Here is a 20,499-nt window from a genome sequence, read left to right on the forward strand (position 1 = left end):
AGTTAATATGAGCCACCCACTAAAAGTTAATATGAGCCACTCACTAAAAGTTAATATGAGCCACCCACTAAAAGTTAATATGAGCCAACCACTAAAAGTTGATATGAGCCACCCACTAAAAGTTAATATGAGCCACCCACTAAAAGTTCTCAAAATTTTCATAATGGCATATCCAATCTACATAAATTATAAAATTATGAATGATTTATTTTAATAATTATTAAATTATTTGACAAAATATTAAAATTTTCTCTCTTAGAAATATTTGAAACCCTCTAACCCATGTTTTGAGGTGAGGTCTCACAAAAGCGGCGCTATATAAATTAGCCAAGAATAAATAAATGTACATATTTTATGTTATTTTTTATTTAATGTATTTATAAAAAAAGTCTACGAAAAATTAATTAAATATTTCATTTTTTCTCTGGCCTGTGTTCTGTAATATTTTTGATATTTTGTACATCAAAGCATATATTAGGCAAAAGAAAATTTTTTGTAAAAAAAATATTTCTTTCAGTAATGTTCGGCAACCGTTGGCCCATGTTTTAATGTATCTTTTCTTTTGTTAGTCTATATTTTCACGTGTTGTAATTATATTTTTTCAAATAATAAATTTCTATAAAGTTTATAATTTTATGAACACAAAAAATTTCAATGTTTGATAGCCCCTGTAATCTGTTTTATTATATTTTCAAATAGAAGATTAATATTGGGGAAGTCCTTAAACCTTTTATAATATTTTCAAGTCTAGAGATAGAGAAAGATAATATTTTTGCTTGAACATTTTGGGCAGAAATAGTCATACACAATATGTGTACTAAGTATTTTCGCATTAGCCTGGAAAATACCCATTGAAACGTGTATAGTAATATATTCCTTGTGCGCTGAAAGGATATAACTATGTATCTTTTCATAATACGTTTCTTGTATTTGGCTTTTGATATGCCACGACTTTCTTCTCTCTTGGTGTATAAAGGTGGCGACACATTACCCTCTACGCGTCATGGTCTGATCTATTTCAGCACATCATGTATGTCTGATAGCGTGTCTGTATGTGTCACCTGTTATTGTGTTGCAGGTGATTCTTGCACCGTGGAGAGTACAGGGCGGCCAGGCATATGCAGGCATATATCTCAGTGCCGGGTCGTCCTTGATGCCTCCCTTGAAGGAATACCTCCTCAGGTGAAACCACTACTTGATTCTGTTATAGATCATCGTAACCAATCTGTACATACACTGTACTATTCATTAATATCACGTGTGCACAGATATTAAATGAGATATCTTTCATTGTGAAATAATATTGCCTGCTATCAAACCTTTCTGATTTTTTTATGTTATGTGAAGTATATACATATATTTCTTTTAGTAAATAATTTTCGCAAAATGAAATACAAAATAAGTATAATTTTAGAGTGTTACGGTTTTAGCGTGGTCCCGGTTTGATTCTCGGTGGTAATCTTTTTACTTGCTCTTTCATATTCTAATCTCAGAAATGGGATAGGTCTATGCCTGAATAATCTAGAAGCTCTTAAATATATATCTGCTGGACCGGATGGTATTCCTCCCATATTTTTAATAACTTGCATTGATAGTTTGATATATCCCTTACATAAACTTTTTAACAAATCCTTAGCGTCTGGCTGTTTTCCGGCTCTGTGGAAAAAGAGTTATTTAACGCCCATTCATAAAAAAGGCGACAAAAGCGATATATCTAACTACAGACCTATTTGTATTATGTCTGCTTTACCCAAACTTTTCGAGTCATTAGTATTAGATACCATTGTAAAACCTATCAACAATATTATTGTTCCTAACCAACATGGCTTTATCAGAGGTCGATCTACCTTAAGTAATTTAACTATCTACAATAATTACATATCTGAATCGCTCAGTCTGAAACAACAAGTGGATTCTATATACACCGATTTCAGTAAAGCATTTGATAAGGTTCGACATCATATTCTTATATCCAAACTCCGACTGTTAGGCATCAAAGGTAGTTTATTGACATGGATTATTAGTTACCTCAGTAATAGAGTTCTTTGTGTCAGGATTAATTTTATAGAATCCTATGTATTCGAGGCCACAAGTGGTGTCCCGCAAGGGTCCCACCTTGGCCCAATATTATTCTTAATATTCATTAATGACATTGTAAACATATTTAAAGATGTACAAGTCCTACTTTTTGCAGATGATCTAAAATTGTTTAAAAGAATACGAAATATATATGATTGCCTAATTTTACAAGCTAATTTAGATAAATTTTTTAAATGGTGCGAACAAAATATGTTATTTTTGAACATTGAGAAATGTCAAGTAATACGATTTTCCAGAACTCATTCTCATATCTTACATGAATATAATTTAAATAATGTTAAATTAACACCAGTATCACAAATTCGTGACTTGGGAGTTATATTCGAATCAAACTTAACATTCACAGCGCATATAGATGATATAACTAATAAGGCTTTAAAGATTCTTGGCTTCCTTTGTAGAACCCTAACTGATTTTAAGTCATTGGATTGCATGAAAACACTCTACATTTCACTAGTTAGAAGCCAAGTGGAATATAATTCACCTATTTGGTCTCCTTTCTATAAAGTACACTCTAACAAATTAGAACGGGTTCAACACAAATTTCTTAGGTACTTAAATTTCAAGCTTAAAATTCCAATAGAAAACATTAATTATGTAAATTTGATGAATGGACTTAATTTAATTACGCTGTCTGACAGAAGAACCATTTCAGACCTAATTTTATTATACAGAGTCATGAACAACCTTATTGACAGCCCTGCCATCGTTGCTGCTATTAAACTCTATGTACCGACAAGAAATACTAGACAAAATACAACATTCTTTTGCGACACATATAAAACCAACTATCAGTCAAACTCACTTACCAATAGGATGCATGATTTGGGCAACAAGTTTGGTGGTATTATAGATATATTCCATGATTCCCTTTATAATCTTAAATTCAAATTAAACCAACACTTTGTGGAATCATACAAATTATTGTAATAGATTTAACGATTAGATATGTTATTGTAATGTTTTATATTATATTTTGTTCTTTGTTATTGTTAAATATTATGTTGTTTAAAATGTTTCTTTACGCCATATTCTTCAAAAACTACTTGTATATTTTTTTTAAATTCTTCACTTTTATAACTCTTAGTATAAATTCTAACTCGATAACTTATGTAAAACTTATTTATAATCTATGTAAAAGCCCCTATGGGCGTATAACAACAACAATAAACAATAAATACTACAATGAACGGTTAGATAATGCGTTTTAAATTACAATTTATATTGTTTTCAGATATGCAATCATGAGGGCACTGTTCCGATTGTCTGCTGTCCTCGGGAGTCAGTATTAGAAGGTACAGTACTTATCCAATAGACGATGGTCCCTCCATGTAGCCTGGTGTATCTGTGTGCAGTGTGCTTGTGATAGGCGATGGTCTCTCCCCATGTATCCTGGTGTATCTGTGTGCTGTGTGCTTGTAGTCGGCGATGGTCTCTCCCTATGTACCCTGGTGTATCTGTGTGCTGTGTGCTTGTAGTCGGCGATGGTCTCTCCCTATGTACCCTGGTGTATCTGTGTGCTGTGTGCTTGTAGTCGGCGATGGTCTCTCCCTATGTACCCTGGTGTATCTGTGTGCTGTGTGCTTGTAGTCGGCGATGGTCTCTCCCTATGTACCCTGGTGTATCTGTGTGCTGTGTGCTTGTAGTCGGCGATGGTCTCTCCCTATGTACCCTGGTGTATCTGTGTGCTGTGTGCTTGTAGTCGGCGATGGTCTCTCCCTATGTACCCTGGTGTATCTGTGTGCTGTGTGCTTGTAGTCGGCGATGGTCTCTCCCTATGTACCCTGGTGTATCTGTGTGCTGTGTGCTTGTAGTCGGCGATGGTCTCTCCCTATGTACCCTGGTGTATCTGTGTGCTGTGTGCTTGTAGTCGGCGATGGTCTCTCCCTATGTACCCTGGTGTATCTGTGTGCTGTGTGCTTGTAGTCGGCGATAGTCTCTCCCTATGTACCCTGGTGTATCTGTGTGCTGTGTGCTTGTAGTAGGCGATGGTCTCTCCCTATGTACCCTGGTGTATCTGTGTGCTGTGTGCTTGTAGTCGGCGATTGTCTCTCCCTATGTACCCTGGTGTATCTGTGTGCTGTGTGCTTGTAGTCGGCGATAGTCTCTCCCTATGTACCCTGGTGTATCTGTGTGCTGTGTGCTTGTAGTCGGCGATGGTCTCTCCCTATGTACCCTGGTGTATCTGTGTGCTGTGTGCTTGTAGTCGGCGATGGTCTCTCCCTATGTACCCTGGTGTATCTGTGTGCTGTGTGCTTGTAGTCGGCGATGGTCTCTCCCTATGTACCCTGGTGTATCTGTGTGCTGTGTGCTTGTAGTCGGCGATGGTCTCTCCCTATGTACCCTGGTGTATCTGTGTGCTGTGTGCTTGTAGTCGGCGATGGTCTCTCCCTATGTACCCTGGTGTATCTGTGTGCTGTGTGCTTGTAGTCGGCGATGGTCTCTCCCTATGTACCCTGGTGTATCTGTGTGCTGTGTGCTTGTAGTCAGCGATGGTCTCTCCCTATGTACCCTGGTGTATCTGTGTGCTGTGTGCTTGTAGTCGGCGATGGTCTCTCCCTATGTACCCTGGTGTATCTGTGTGCTGTATGCTTGTAGTAGGCGATGGTCTCTCCCTATGTACCCTGGTGTATCTGTGTGCTGTGTGCTGTGTGCTTGTAGTCGGCGATGGTCTCTCCCTATGTACCCTGGTGTATCTGTGTGCTGTGTGCTTGTAGTCGGCGATGGTCTCTCCCTATGTACCCTGGTGTATCTGTGTGCTGTGTGCTTGTAGTCGGCGATGGTCTCTCCCTATGTACCCTGGTGTATCTGTGTGCTGTGTGCTTGTAGTAGGCGATGGTCTCTCCCTATGTACCCTGGTGTATCTGTGTGCTGTGTGCTTGTAGTCGGCGATGGTCTCTCCCTATGTACCCTGGTGTATCTGTGTGCTGTGTGCTTGTAGTCGGCGATGGTCTCTCCCTATGTACCCTGGTGTATCTGTGTGCTGTGTGCTTGTAGTCGGCGATGGTCTCTCCCTATGTACCCTGGTGTATCTGTGTGCTGTGTGCTTGTAGTAGGCGATGGTCTCTCCCTATGTACCCTGGTGTATCTGTGTGCTGTGTGCTTGTAGTCGGCGATGGTCTCTCCCTATGTACCCTGGTGTATCTGTGTGCTGTGTGCTTGTAGTCGGCGATGGTCTCTCCCTATGTACCCTGGTGTATCTGTGTGCTGTGTGCTTGTAGTAGGCGATGGTCTCTCCCTATGTACCCTGGTGTATCTGTGTGCTGTGTGCTTGTAGTCGGCGATGCTCTCTCCCTATGTACCCTGGTGTATCTGTGTGCTGTGTGCTTGTAGTCGGCGATGGTCTCTCCCTATGTACCCTGGTGTATCTGTGTGCTGTGTGCTTGTAGTCGGCGATGGTCTCTCCCTATGTACCCTGGTGTATCTGTGTGCTGTGTGCTTGTAGTCGGCGATGGTCTCTCCCTATGTACCCTGGTGTATCTGTGTGCTGTGTGCTTGTAGTCGGCGATGGTCTCTCCCTATGTACCCTGGTGTATCTGTGTGCTGTGTGCTTGTAGTCGGCGATGGTCTCTCCCTATGTACCCTGGTGTATCTGTGTGCTGTGTGCTTGTAGTCGGCGATGGTCTCTCCCTATGTACCCTGGTGTATCTGTGTGCTGTGTGCTTGTAGTCGGCGATGGTCTCTCCCTATGTACCCTGGTGTATCTGTGTGCTGTGTGCTTGTAGTCGGCGATGGTCTCTCCCTATGTACCCTGGTGTATCTGTGTGCTGTGTGCTTGTAGTCGGCGATGGTCTCTCCCTATGTACCCTGGTGTATCTGTGTGCTGTGTGCTTGTAGTCGGCGATGGTCTCTCCCTATGTACCCTGGTGTATCTGTGTGCTGTGTGCTTGTAGTCGGCGATGGTCTCTCCCTATGTACCCTGGTGTATCTGTGTGCTGTGTGCTTGTAGTAGGCGATGGTCTCTCCCTATGTACCCTGGTGTATCTGTGTGCTGTGTGCTGTGTGCTTGTAGTCGGCGATGGTCTCTCCCTATGTACCCTGGTGTATCTGTGTGCTGTGTGCTTGTAGTCGGCGATGGTCTCTCCCTATGTACCCTGGTGTATCTGTGTGCTGTGTGCTTGTAGTCGGCGATGGTCTCTCCCTATGTACCCTGGTGTATCTGTGTGCTGTGTGCTTGTAGTAGGCGATGGTCTCTCCCTATGTACCCTGGTGTATCTGTGTGCTGTGTGCTTGTAGTCGGCGATGGTCTCTCCCTATGTACCCTGGTGTATCTGTGTGCTGTGTGCTTGTAGTCGGCGATGGTCTCTCCCTATGTACCCTGGTGTATCTGTGTGCTGTGTGCTTGTAGTCGGCGATGGTCTCTCCCTATGTACCCTGGTGTATCTGTGTGCTGTGTGCTTGTAGTAGGCGATGGTCTCTCCCTATGTACCCTGGTGTATCTGTGTGCTGTGTGCTTGTAGTCGGCGATGCTCTCTCCCTATGTACCCTGGTGTATCTGTGTGCTGTGTGCTTGTAGTCGGCGATGGTCTCTCCCTATGTACCCTGGTGTATCTGTGTGCTGTGTGCTTGTAGTAGGCGATGGTTTCTCCCTATGTACCCTGGTGTATCTGTGTGCTGTGTGCTTGTAGTAGGCAATGGTCTCTCCCTATGTACCCTGGTGTATCTGTGTGCTGTGTGCTTGTAGTCGGCGATGGTCTCTCCCTATGTACCCTGGTGTATCTGTGTGCTGTGTGCTTGTAGTCGGCGATGGTCTCTCCCTATGTACCCTGGTGTATCTGTGTGCTGTGTGCTTGTAGTCGGCGATGGTCTCTCCCTATGTACCCTGGTGTATCTGTGTGCTGTGTGCTTGTAGTAGACGATGGTCTCTCCCTATGTACCCTGGTGTATCTGTGTGCTGTGTGCTTGTAGTCGGCGATGGTTTCTCCCTATGTACCCTGGTGTATCTGTGTGCTGTGTGCTTGTAGTCGGCGATGGTCTCTCCCTATGTACCCTGGTGTATCTGTGTGCTGTGTGCTTGTAGTCGGCGATGGTCTCTCCCTATATACCCTGGTGTATCTGTGTGCTGTGTGCTTGTAGTCGGCGATGGTCTCTCTCTATGTACCCTGGTGTATCGTGTGCTGTGTGCTTGTAGTCGGCGATGGTCTCTCCCTATGTACCCTGGTGTATCTGTGTGCTGTGTGCTTGTAGTAGGCGATGGTCTCTCCCTATGTACCCTGGTGTATCTGTGTGCTGTGTGCTTGTAGTCGGCGATGGTCTCTCCCTATGTACCCTGGTGTATCGTGTGCTGTGTGCTTGTAGTCGGCGATGGTCTCTCCCTATGTACCCTGGTGTATCTGTGTGCTGTGTGCTTGTAGTCGGCGATGGTCTCTCCCTATGTACCCTGGTGTATCTGTGTGCTGTGTGCTTGTAGTCGGCGATAGTCTCTCCCTATGTACCCTGATGTATCTGTGTGCTGTGTGCTTGTAGTAGGCGATGGTCTCTCCCTATGTACCCTGGTGTATCTGTGTGCTGTGTGCTTGTAGTCGGCGATGGTCTCTCCCTATGTACCCTGGTGTATCTGTGTGCTGTGTGCTTGTAGTCGGCGATGGTCTCTCCCTATGTACCCTGGTGTATCTGTGTGCTGTGTGCTTGTAGTCGGCGATGGTCTCTCCCTATGTACCCTGGTGTATCTGTGTGCTGTGTGCTTGTAGTCGGCGATGGTCTCTCCCTATGTACCCTGGTGTATCTGTGTGCTGTGTGCTTGTAGTAGGCGATGGTCTCTCCCTATGTACCCTGGTGTATCTGTGTGCTGTGTGCTTGTAGTCGGCGATGGTCTCTCCCTATGTACCCTGGTGTATCTGTGTGCTGTGTGCTTGTAGTCGGCGATAGTCTCTCCCTATGTACCTTGGTGTATCTGTGTGCTGTGTGTTTGTAGTCGGCGATAGTCTCTCCCTATGTACCCTGGTGTATCTGTGTGCTGTGTGCTTGTAGTCGGCGATGGTCTCTCCCTATGTACCCTGGTGTATCTGTGTGCTGTGTGCTTGTAGTCGGCGATGGTCTCTCCCTATGTACCCTGGTGTATCTGTGTGCTGTGTGCTTGTAGTCGGCGATAGTCTCTCCCTATGTACCCTGGTGTATCTGTGTGCTGTGTGCTTGTAGTAGGCGATGGTCTCTCCCTATGTACCCTGGTGTATCTGTGTGCTGTGTGCTTGTAGTCGGCGATGGTCTCTCCCTGTGTACCCTGGTGTATCTTTGTGCTGTGTGCTTGTAGTAGGCGATGGTCTCTCCCTATGTACCCTGGTATATCTGTGTGCTGTGTGTTTGTAGGTAAGACCTGCTTCGTGAAGGGGATACCGGGAGCATGCACTCTATTCGCCAACTGCCAGGCGGCGATACTTGCTGCCAGAAAAGCCATACTACCAGACGTAAACAACTGAATTACATCATAAAACCTTCCCGTCAGCAAGTTAAAAAAATTCATTTTCCTCGCCAGCGTAGGTAAACTTTAATACAATGTTTGTTAAATGAAATTTATCCATTTTATTCTAAATCGATAGATTTTTATTAAAACACGTTTTTCTACTAAGAATTTTACAAAAAAAAAAACAATATTACCTCTGCACTCATTTTCTGCACAGATACTTATTCTGTGATATAGGCCCCGTATATCAGTATTTTTAGTAATGGTGTCACTTACCAGGACTCCTACCAGGGAGCAACTTGACAGAAGTAAATACCTCTCATAGCGGGGACAGGGACTGACTGATATACGGGGCCATAATACACTAGCGATGGGCACAATCAATGATTTACTCGATCTTTTTGACCATCGAAATATTTCGATACATTATGACGGACAAATAGATAATGTCAAAAATCATCACACTGTCCGAGACAATCGTTTTAAAATGTCATTGAACAAGGAATCCTTTCTGTCAAAAATCATTCGAAACCACAACCGTCACGTCATTGGTCAGAATTATTTGATATAAAAGCAGTCACGTCATTGGTCAGAATTCATCGATTCCCAAATCCGAGATATGTCAAAAATATCTCTGATTGCTTGACAAACGAGAACAGGGGAGTATAACTCAGATCTAAATTTGAAACCGAAGAAAAGACACGGAAGGAGGGCAACACGGTATCACTTCTAAACAAACAAAGACACTTTTCACCGCAATCTACACATTCAAGTTCAGCAGCTCTCTCACCGTTAACACAGGAATAGTGAATTTTACATCAGAGTAGGCATATGTTAAATATAACCAAAGAATAATTGTTGCCAAATGGCGATAGATTTTTGAGGTGTTGCGCGACGTTTCAGACAGCTTTGCAGTGTACATCAGCAGGGCAATGATAATTGTTGCCTAGTTCACCCCATTGAATCATTGCTATTATTTGTTATTTCGAGTTATATGTTATGTATGTTGGATTTCAGAGATGTCATTTCCCGGACAATCATACAGAGAAAGATATTATTTGCTGCACAAAGCCCTGTCCGCCTTTGTCCAAGGGACTAGTCTCGCAGCAGCTTACCGGATCAAAGGCTGCTGATTGTGAGTATTAAATAAGTTTCAAAAAGATCTGTTGATTGTACAGCGAGTAACCACGTATCAGAAACGGCCATGTAATGACGTCCTACATGGTCGAGGGATCTATCACGACATGAGCAAGTTATTTAACATTTTAATTGATGTAAAATAACATGCCGTAGACTTGAAAGTGGTAGATACTAAAGATTTTATTCTGTGTATGCTTGAACTCAATGGCTTCTCAACGTGGGACAAGATCTGCCATATTATATGTGTATTCCATGTATTGACATGGATGAGCAGACAGTCTTGTTGGCTCGGCGTGGCGTCACATTGCCATTGACATTTTCATTGTAAACTTACAGACACATAATCATGTGTGTTTTGTAAATAACATCGATAGATTGGTAAATACGGGCTTAGTATATCTCAAGGCGATCAGATCAGCCAGTGGCGTAGTGATCCAAAGCGATGAGGAATCAGTTCCACAAGGAGCCACTTCCTTTGCTCGTGGGGCTGATTGTCCATCTCACCCCTCTCCTCACTTCCTTCAGTCCAGGGCCATGTCTACCTCTGCCTTTGGGGCCACTGAGCACGCTGGCCATCTTGCTAACAGTAGCGGTTTTCTCTAAGCTTTAGCAATAAGTGTCATGTTGTCGTGTACAGTGTACATTCATCGATTTCAAACAATAACACTGCTTTAAAATATAATATTAACTGTGAAAGTTAATGTCTGTCTCTATTCTCTACTGCAAGTCCAGAATCGGAATCAGTTCATCGATATAAAGATGAAAATAAAAATAAGTGCTTTACGTACAATTTACCATCGACTAGCTCTTGAAGATATTATGAAAATGTATTTATTTATTAATCTTAACTTAGCTTACATAAAATTTAAACATATTAAATCATAAACAAAACTTCAAAATTTGAGGTAGACACGCTTTCTTAATTTCTCTTTAAAATGAATCATTTTTCAATCTCAGTAATTTAATTGGGGATTTTGTTGTATTGGTAAAAAACTCTTCAAATAACCTACCTAGACACGGGGCCGGCTGAGCTAAACGCTAGAAAACACAAGGGCGCTGTGTTAGTGTCAGGTATTATCAGCGCCTTGGCTTCTTGCAAGTCGGCGCCCGGAGCGGGCTGCTACAATTGCGCCTGTACTGAACCGGCCCTGCCCAGACATATTGTAAAAAATGTCTGTTAAGTTCGATAAGATCTATAATCTGATATAATAGCTGAGGTGTGAACACTGCAACATGTCCGCTTCGCAGAGGAACTGCCCTACTAGCGCAAGTCTCCTCAGTTCTTGGAGAAGGAAGACCAGTCAGAGGTAACAGAGCAAAGAAGAACTCCCTGGCTTTCCACATCTGCTTTATCACAAATATCTTCTACTTAGTCCCATCAATAACTGTCGGCACTTCTAACGTTTATTTGTATTTATTTTTGTTTCTCTTGCAGACTGCTTAGAACTAGGTGAAAACGTTATATTCCCGTGCCAACAAACAAGTTTCGGCTGGTCTCGGGGAGACCTGTGCCCTCCACCCTCACCACATCCTTATTTGGAACACACACAGACTCCCATGGCAACTAGCACCGAAGCCCCACATTATGTAAGTTGCAGACATTGTTATTAAGTCAAATATTATATATGTAATTGCGGTTTATAACAACAATTTCATGTTTGTATTTATATAAATAGGTAGATCAAAACCTAAAATATTAATTTATGGTGGTGCGCAAATCTTTCGTTCGCAATTGTGCGGGGGTTGGTTGCGGTAAAGTGCGATAAAGACTAAGACAAAACAAAAACGAATTGAATTTGCCTCAGTGTTTTCAAGAGGAAATGAGTGGGAAAGGCCAAAGACTTAAACTGGTCTCGTCCTCCTTAGCCGCTGGTTCCTTATTTTAGAGTTTGCATACAATTAAGGGCAATTCCCTTTTAACATTCGCTCACTCAACACAAAACAAAACAGTGACATTCACTGCGGCGGGTATAAAACGTTTCACTGGACGATGTGTACTCCAAAAACAGTCACAGCCGAGTTCAACATATGCGGGTATTCACAAATGACACGAATGTTCGCGGTGACGAAGATGCAACGATAACAATGCTCCTTGTCTTTGGGCCCGGGTCAAGAAAAGGGGACAAGGGGTAAAGGGGGGGTGAAGGGTACACATTTTAAGGCAATTCAATTTTAAAACCTCACGCGCAACTAATTTATTTATTAAAATACTAACTAACCATTACGCAGTTTCCTGCATGAGTAAGCAGAGAGGATAGATCTCGGCACAACTCTTGACACACATTCCTTGCTTCATTCACATTTTTACATTGTGTCAAACATAGGTACATAAATTTCTGTTAATCTAAATCCTGAGATGACCCAATTCGAGTGTTTGATTTACTCGGTCGTGCTATGTCTTCCTCAGGCGTCCCAGACTTCTGCTACCATTTTCACTTAGTCGTCTTACATTCTCCTGTCACTCCTTTCTCCATCCGTCCGCTCCAAACGTACAAACTATATAAGCGTCCCTTTTTAAACTTTCCCACAACGCTTGCACAATATTTGAATGGTTTTCAGACACATATGACTCAGGGATCTCATTTGTATAGCATTCAGTCAACTTTCATCCTTCCTCCGGTTCAATGCTATCAGCTACGCATCAGGGTTGGTATCAGCCCTCCATTGTGGACTTCTGTCTTTTTCTTTAATTTTTGTAAGCGAGTGTCGTTTGAAATGATCTTGAAAAGCACTCATTTAGCAGGAAATATACAAAACACTACAGTTTTTTACAAATTTGCGGCAAAATGCTAAATTATGCAGGTGTTGCAGCTATAAGTTGGAATGGTCGAACTTGACTTTAGTTTTAATTTGCAATATCCACGATAATTAAACACACTATCAAAGGCTTAGCCCTAAAATATCTGCATTATCTTTTTGAACGTTTATAACAAAGCCTTATTTGCATTCTTTCCCGATCTCCTCATTTGTAACACGGTCATACTTAATTTTGGCAAACGTAAACTCAGGAATCTCATTTCTACAGTATTCAGTTCAATTTTAGCATTCTTCTGCCAGTTTTATGCCTCACTATCATAAATCAGGGTTGGTATCAACACTCTATTGTGGACTGCTAGATTCGCTTTTTTAGAATATATTAGCGCCAATCGCGTTTAGTCCTTTCCATCTCTCCTAAACATACTTCCCAAATAAACAAACTCATCCACCTGCTCCAAGTATTCATCTCTCAAAACTATATTGTACTCTCTCTTTCAAACACCATGACCTTACAGTTGTTAGACCAGGCAGCCGCCCTATAAAGTAGCAGCCAGTAGTTGCAGCTTGTAGCAGCCAATATCACCAGTTCTGCTGGCTTCCACGACAAGTGCGTGAGGACTGAGGACTGAGGCATCCACACACATGTACCCTAGTCACATTTGAGGCTGGCTTCCACAGCCGACGATATTTGGCTTCCATAGAGCTCTAGGGCGTTCCCTTGAATACACATTGCAGATCATGTTGGCTGCCTAGTGCGTGGCCAGTCAAGTATATACAAACTGCATTCATCCTAGACACAGAGAGTCGTTCTTGAAATAAGCAACATTCAAACAGACGCGTACTTCCGTACTATTTGCTTATTCATTCCAATACATTTATGTATTTTGGGGATGTTAAATTTCCACGTGTCATTATTTTGTACTTTAGTTATCTCCAAACTTGGTTGGTAAAGAAGTGGTTATCAATTTGTAACGCACGTTTCTCTCCAAATCAATATTTGTTTTATCATGTTTAAGAAACGAATTTTCATGCTTATTTTATGACATGTTTAGAAAACATAGAAAGGGACTAAAAACAATTCAAATTCAGTCTATAGATCTGAATTTTCTCTGAAAACATCGGCGGGCGGGTAAAATCCTTGGCTCTGGATTCAGTGGTCACGGGATCAAATAATAAATAATAATTAATAATCATGTGTATTCAAAATATTTATATTCAATTTAATTTATTGTTTTTCAATTAATATTATAAGCTTCAGAGAGCATTACAGTTTTCATCATCAGGGTAGATGTTATTATGAGGCTGAAGGTAGTGAAATGGGGAACAGGTGGCCACTAAACACGGCTAATGCCATTTCAAACAAAGTTTCCATTCTGAAGGCCTTTCACCGGGGCAACACTTAGATGTTTTACGATATTTTACTTCAAGTGATATAGCCCTACCATCTCCGGCCAGTCGAGGGCACCCGACTAGCAATCCGGAGGTCGCTGGTTCAAATCCCGGTATGTGCTGGTCACATTGTGTTATTATGTATTCATTTAAAATAGTATATAATATACAAGTACAGTTTAATCATAACTGAAACGCTGCTTGAAATGGCTTTAGTCGTGTTTGGTGACAATGGCCCCTTCCCACTACCTTCAGCCTCACAATACACCGCAATTTGGGATGCCATAGTGTCACTGGTTCCAGATGGTTGGTTGGGATGCCATAGTGTCACTGGTTCCAGATGGTTGGTTGGGATGCCATAGTGTGACTGGTTCCAGATTGTTGGTTGGGATGCCATAGTGTCACTGGTTCCAGATGGTTGGTTGGGATGCCACAGTGTCACTGGTTCCAGATGGTTGGTTGGGATGCCATAGTGTCACTGGTTCCAGACAAAACGAAACAACACTTGCTTAGAGATTAATATGAAGTTGTGTTGTGTTCCCAGGGATATATTGGATCAGGTCGGAGAGAGATCTCCTGGCGGGTGTATCCAGTGACATTACTGAGTGACCGGTGGGTGCTGTGCTCTGCATTCGCCATTGCAGTTATTGGGTGAGTTTATTGTTTCTTCATTTTAAAATTCAACTCCTCCTTGTAATAATGACTGCAACGATGAAAATACACACACAAATTGGTTTGATATTTGAACGATCTCACCTTAAAGATTAAAGCGCATTTTAGATGACATTTCACAAACTTGTGGTATACACGGTGTCTGGAAACTCGTAGTATACGCGGCGAACTAGTGAATTTACCTCACATAATTGAATGAATTTTTTCAATATTATGGCACCTACCTGCCTGAAGAATATTTCGAAACAGAAATGTCATTGAGATAGTGACCTTTTTGTACAAGTCCTTATTTGAAATTTAAAAAACGGTACAAAAACCATATATTTGTTTTATAAGTAAACACGCAATATTCCTGGATATAATGCATATAACTACTGCAGGACTGATAAGTCAGGAGGAGGTATTATATTGTATATAAGAAACAAATTTGAATTTAGACTAAAAACATTAAAATCAATACATTTTGAAAATATATCAGGAAAGCTCATACTCCAGGACAAAACTAAAGTCAATATAATAGCTATCTTTGGACCTCCTAATTTCAGTAAATCTTCATTTCTGACGGAATTATCATCATATCTTGAGACAATTAATAGTAAGGAAAATATTATCTTACTTGGAGATTTAAATCTTAATTTGCTTGATGAACAAGATAATTGTAACTTCGTATGAAAACTTACTTACTAACCATTATTTAACTAAATGCATCAATGTAGTAACCAGAGAAGCTGTATCAAATGGACAAATTACTCGCACGTGTATTGACCATATATTTGCCAAATTTAGAGGCAAGAAAATAACAGCTTGCGTCTGTGAAAATAATATTGCCGATCATTTTATCACTGCTATTAATATAAAATGTCATAAACGTCAGGTAGACTTTGCAAATAAATATATTCAAATCATCTCACAAAAGGATATTGATAGACATATCAGAGATTATAACTGGAGTAAACTTATAGAGGATAAGGATTGTATTTCATTATATGAAAAAATAAAATCTTTATTTAATAAATTTTACAAGAGTAGTTCTAAAACGATAGTGCAAAAACCGAAAACACGACCTTATGCAATAAATGAATGGGTAAGCAGTGAATTATTATGTCAAATAAATAAAAGGGATAAACAATATAAAAAATGGAAAAGTACACCAACAAACAAAACATATGAAACAGAATACAAAAAATCACGAAACCTTGTCAATAAACTTATAAATAAAGATAAAACTAACTACTATAATAATAAATATAAAAACTGTTTTAATGATACAAAAAAAACCTGGGATGTAATAAATAATATTTTAGGACGTAAACCCAAAAACGATTGTGATGAAACAATAACACGATATATGTTAAAAGATAGAACTGAGGATTCTGTGTCAAATGATTTTGTGAATTATTTCTCGGATAGCATCAGCAACATGTTACATAAATGCAATCACAAAGCTACTAATATTGTACTGGAAGAACTGCCTCACAGTTTATTTATACCAAGAGCTACTATAACTGATATTGAAAACATTGTTAAAAAAATGAAAAACTCTAAAAGCACAGATATTGACAATATAAGAATGTTTGATTTAAAAAGAAATATAAAAACTCTTGGGCCAATAATTACTCATTTAATCAATACGATAATAAAGCAAGAAAAAATTCCACGAGAATTTAAATGTAGCATTACTAGACCAATATTTAAAGGTGGAAAACACATTGAACTGGGAAATTATAGGCCTATTAGTATACTACCTGCGTAAGAAAAAATTCTCGAAAAATTTTTATCAAATAAATTAAATAATTACATTGAAAAATTCGCTATCATAGATCCAAATCAATATGGCTTTCAAAGAAAAAAAAATACTGAAAAATTACTGCAAGATTTTTCCAATTACATAAATAATCAATTAAATAATAAATTACATGTTATTGTGTTATTTATCGATAACTCTAAAGCTTTTGACTCAATTAACTCTAAAAAACTGCTAGAAACCTTAGAAAAAATTGGAATAAGAGGAAATGTGTTAAATTTATTTAAAGATTATCTTAGAAATAGAAAAATTTGTACCAAAATAAATAATACTTTTAGTAAAACAAAGAATGTATCTGCAGGAGTTCCACAAGGTTCCATATTGGGACCTACACTATATATAATTTATGTAACTATAATGAAAAAACTTTTCTCTTTTGTTAAACATTTTGTATTTGCAGATGATACGGCATTGGTCATATCACATAAAGATCTAAAAATTGCAATTGAACTCATGCAAATCGACTTTAATCAACTTTGTAAATGGTCACATGATGCAGGACTATTAATAAATGCTAAAAAAACCAAAGTTATGCATATAAGATCACCTAATGCCAGATTTCAATTTAATCCTAATATTATTTCTCATAGTTTTAATTGCATCCATAAAAATATCCCGACTAATTGTAAATGTGAAAGCTTAGAATTAGTTACAGAATATGTCTATCTTGGTGTTACAGTAGATTGCTTTTTCAAATGGGACAAACATATTAAAAAAACCTGTAAAAGACTCAGATCAATTGCTGGCAGAATGTACACATTAAATTTTTTCCTATCAATTGAAACACTTAAAATAATTTATATGTCAATGGCAGAATCTATTATAAGATATGGATTAACCATATGGGGAAATACTAGTATAACCAATCTGAAACAAGTCCAAGTTGTACAAAACGCAATTGTAAAATTACTAGTCGTCCCTAATATTTTTAAACAGAGACATAATACACCGTTGCTGTTTCAGAGTGCCAAAATTTTACCTGTTAAGGCTATACTATGGCAAAAAATCATAATTCAGTATATATTTACCCCGCAGCATAAAGAAAAATTAGAACATAAATACAGTACTAGATTCACGCGCAATGACGGGTTAATAGTTCCGAAATTTAATAATAAATACGGACAGAGAACGTTTGAATACAACATACCGAAAATATTTAATTTATTACCTGACACTATAAAGCAATGTAAATCTATGAATAAGGTTAAATATATGGTGAAAAATTGGCTATCGGAAAAAAAATATTTATTTTAATATGTATGAAAAATTGTATGATAATTGTTAATTCTGTAGATATAAGATGTAAATTATAACTTTAAAAAATGTATTTGAAACTAACTTTAAGCACCTGTTGACAAGCCAATTCAATCGGCTTAGCAGGACTTGTTTGTTGATATTATGTATTAACTATTTATTCAATAAAAAAAAATAAAAAAATATATCTACTAATAAATCTTATGACTTCAGAAGAAATTATGCTTACTATTAGCTTCACACAGGAGGCCCGGAGAAAAATAGTTCCCCTCTTTGGGGATGCTGTGTGGGGCGTCTTTTTAGTAAAGGAAGGATGGGAAGTTATGGGAAGGAGAAAGGTACAAGGGGTGAATAGGAATTTGGGGGTTAGTTATGAATCCATCCCTCCCACTGCGGTGCGAGGCAATGTTCCGAGAGAGTCCTGCTGGAGAGATCAAAAGGTCTCCGTCAACCAGTCTTTCCCGATCCGGCCTGCCACGCAGTTGGTGGGCAGACACATCTTCCGCCCAGCCCCCGATAAACCTGATGAACCGGGCACCCCTGCTAAGTCACCAAGCGAAGCGAACCATTTGGGGTGGTCATAGGTCTATGGCAGAAGTGTTGGTTATGTAATAAATAGTTCTCGGGGCGGCGGTACCCATACCCGCCTCAATTCACCGCTTATACGACTTCTTTTCCAATTCTAAGAGCTTCGTTAGTTCAACTCTGTTCGTTAATAAGCCAGTAATTTTGCATAACGAACGCCATTATTAAAGAAGATGTGTATATTGACAGTTAAACGAAGCTTATCTGATGCTATGGAGGCCTAAAATATGTTTATCGGCCGTCGGATCATTTCTTATCAATTGTTGACCATTTATGACATATGGCTTTTTCGACTGACCGTGCTAGACCTCCAGTAAGTTTGAGAGATACAGATTGTTTTTGGAGTGTTTCCGTTGTATTTGGGATACAAGTATTACAAGTGAGTACCGGTATTTCAATGGAAGATGATCCGGGGAACGAGCATCATAGATCCTTTGGCACCGGCGCATAGCCGTGAGACCCGTTAATAATTTTTACACAGTTATCACATTTGTCACACGAGAACAGGTTTTGTCAAAGATTTGTTTTTTTAACTCTACAGCTCGGCTGTGGAATAACTTGCGGGCTTCTGTGTTTGCTCCCTCCTATGATATGGGTTTCTTGAAGACCCTCTTCAAGAATTACTTTCTATCCTAAAAATGACCCACCACACAGCTACCTCAAAGATGGCATAGGCCCTAAGGGAAATTATTTTCCCGAGGCCTAGTTTAGTAATGTGGTTTTTTTGTTGATATTTCTGATTTTGAATTATTTGAAAATATCGTTTTGTCAATCCTTAGCCATTTGCCAACCACTCTAGTTAGTTAACTGAAAAGGCACGGACCGCCACTGGTATACACTCATATAACTGTAATATACATTCAAATGATGTAAGCCTGACTGCTCTGTGCTTACCGTTAAACCTAATGTATTATATGAAGTGGAAATTACAAACAGTATAAAGGATAGCGAAATGATTGTATGGTTTTTAAAAGAATAAGCTCGTCGTCCCACGGATCAATAACCAAACGACACAGGGTTTTATAGCACTCGGTTTAATTCGATTTCTTACCGACCCGTGGGACAACGGGTCAAGAAACATATTTAATTTTAGAGTAGAACCATTTATTTCTCCCTGAATCAATCTCGGGGGAAGTAAATTCAAAACATTCCAAAAACTATTAATAAAAAATATTTTTAATTACCCCACTATCAGACTAATTCAAGACTTTAAAGTCCCTTCCCTGCAAATCTATGTATACAGGGTGTATCGGCACGTATCCGACAAACTTTAACCAGCTATTCCTTAGCACATTTGGAGTAAAAAATGTTATGGGTACTTTGCTGTCTGGTAACATTTTTTTTTAATAAAAAATTTACTTAAATATTGAAGACAATATTAGTGATTTCTAAACAAAAATCTGAAACGGAAAAATCAGAAAAGGAAACGGTCACATCTGGGACTCGAACCCAGGACCCTCGTCTTTCCGTGACAGTGCTCTACCAACTGAGCTAATGGGATCCTATTCCCCTCGGTCACTTTTAACTGTATCATACTTCGAATAAGAACCACTAACATTGTCTTCATTTTTTTCACCGCACATTTTTATTGGCAACTATCTTTATGTATGATCGCAAGATTCAACCCGAACTAAATGCAATACAGACAGCGTCTTTTTAGATAAACCTATCTTATTTTTTTATTATTAATGTGCGACATCTGTTGACTTTTCTGCAAGTCTAGAATGAATATTTTATTTTTCGGAATAACTTTATTGATTAAAACCTCAAATTGTAATATTTAAATATTGAAGACAATATTAGTGATTTCTAAACAAAAATCTGAAACAGAAAAATCAGAAAAGGAAACGGTCTATCTCAGTTGGTAGAGCACTGTCATGGAAAGACAAGGGTCCTGGGTTCGAGTCCCAGATGTGACCGTTTCCTTTAATGATTTTTCTGTTTCAGATTTTTTTTTAGAAATCACTAATATTGTCTTCAATATTTAAATATTACAATTTGAGGTTTTACTCAATAAAATTATTCCGAAAAATAAAAAATAAATTTACTATTCATATTTTCACCACATGTCACCAATGTTTTATCCTTTGTCAAAGTTTGAAAACCCATCTGGCAATATTTTGTTCGAGTTTCGTTGAATAATGTACGTACGCACCTACGTTGGCGCGCTTTTACAATCACAACGAAATGGCACGGCACCATTCGTCTCATTTATAACTATTATTATTTAGTGTGTATGAAAGAGCGAGGACACTTTTTGACACACTTGCTAATAATAGCTGTTGAACGCGAGAAACAATGCAAATGACAGTGACGGAGTGTGGATTTTTTATTTATTTTTTGTTTTTAATGGAAAAAAATGTTAAGGGACAGCAAAGCGCCCATAATATTTTTTACT

General features: G+C 39.4%; 1 protein-coding gene across 1 annotated transcript in view; it reads left to right on the forward strand.

The window, feature by feature from the left end:
• The window catches only part of LOC149415544 (serine protease snk-like), a 38,262-nt gene that overhangs the window by 3,607 nt on the left and 14,156 nt on the right, over positions 1–20,499 (forward strand). The window contains exons 2-7 of the mRNA XM_089642717.1: positions 1,079–1,182; positions 3,335–3,395; positions 8,407–8,504; positions 9,518–9,635; positions 11,076–11,227; positions 14,331–14,437. Of these exons, the coding sequence (XP_089498843.1) occupies positions 1,079–1,182; positions 3,335–3,395; positions 8,407–8,504; positions 9,518–9,635; positions 11,076–11,227; positions 14,331–14,437 (640 nt within the window). The remainder of the gene's footprint in view (positions 1–1,078; positions 1,183–3,334; positions 3,396–8,406; positions 8,505–9,517; positions 9,636–11,075; positions 11,228–14,330; positions 14,438–20,499) is intronic.

The sequence above is a fragment of the Hesperophylax consimilis genome, chromosome 18, assembly GCF_061612785.1.
Source record: "Hesperophylax consimilis isolate HC1 chromosome 18, BYU_Hcon_1.0, whole genome shotgun sequence".
Classification (NCBI taxonomy): domain Eukaryota; kingdom Metazoa; phylum Arthropoda; class Insecta; order Trichoptera; family Limnephilidae; genus Hesperophylax; species Hesperophylax consimilis.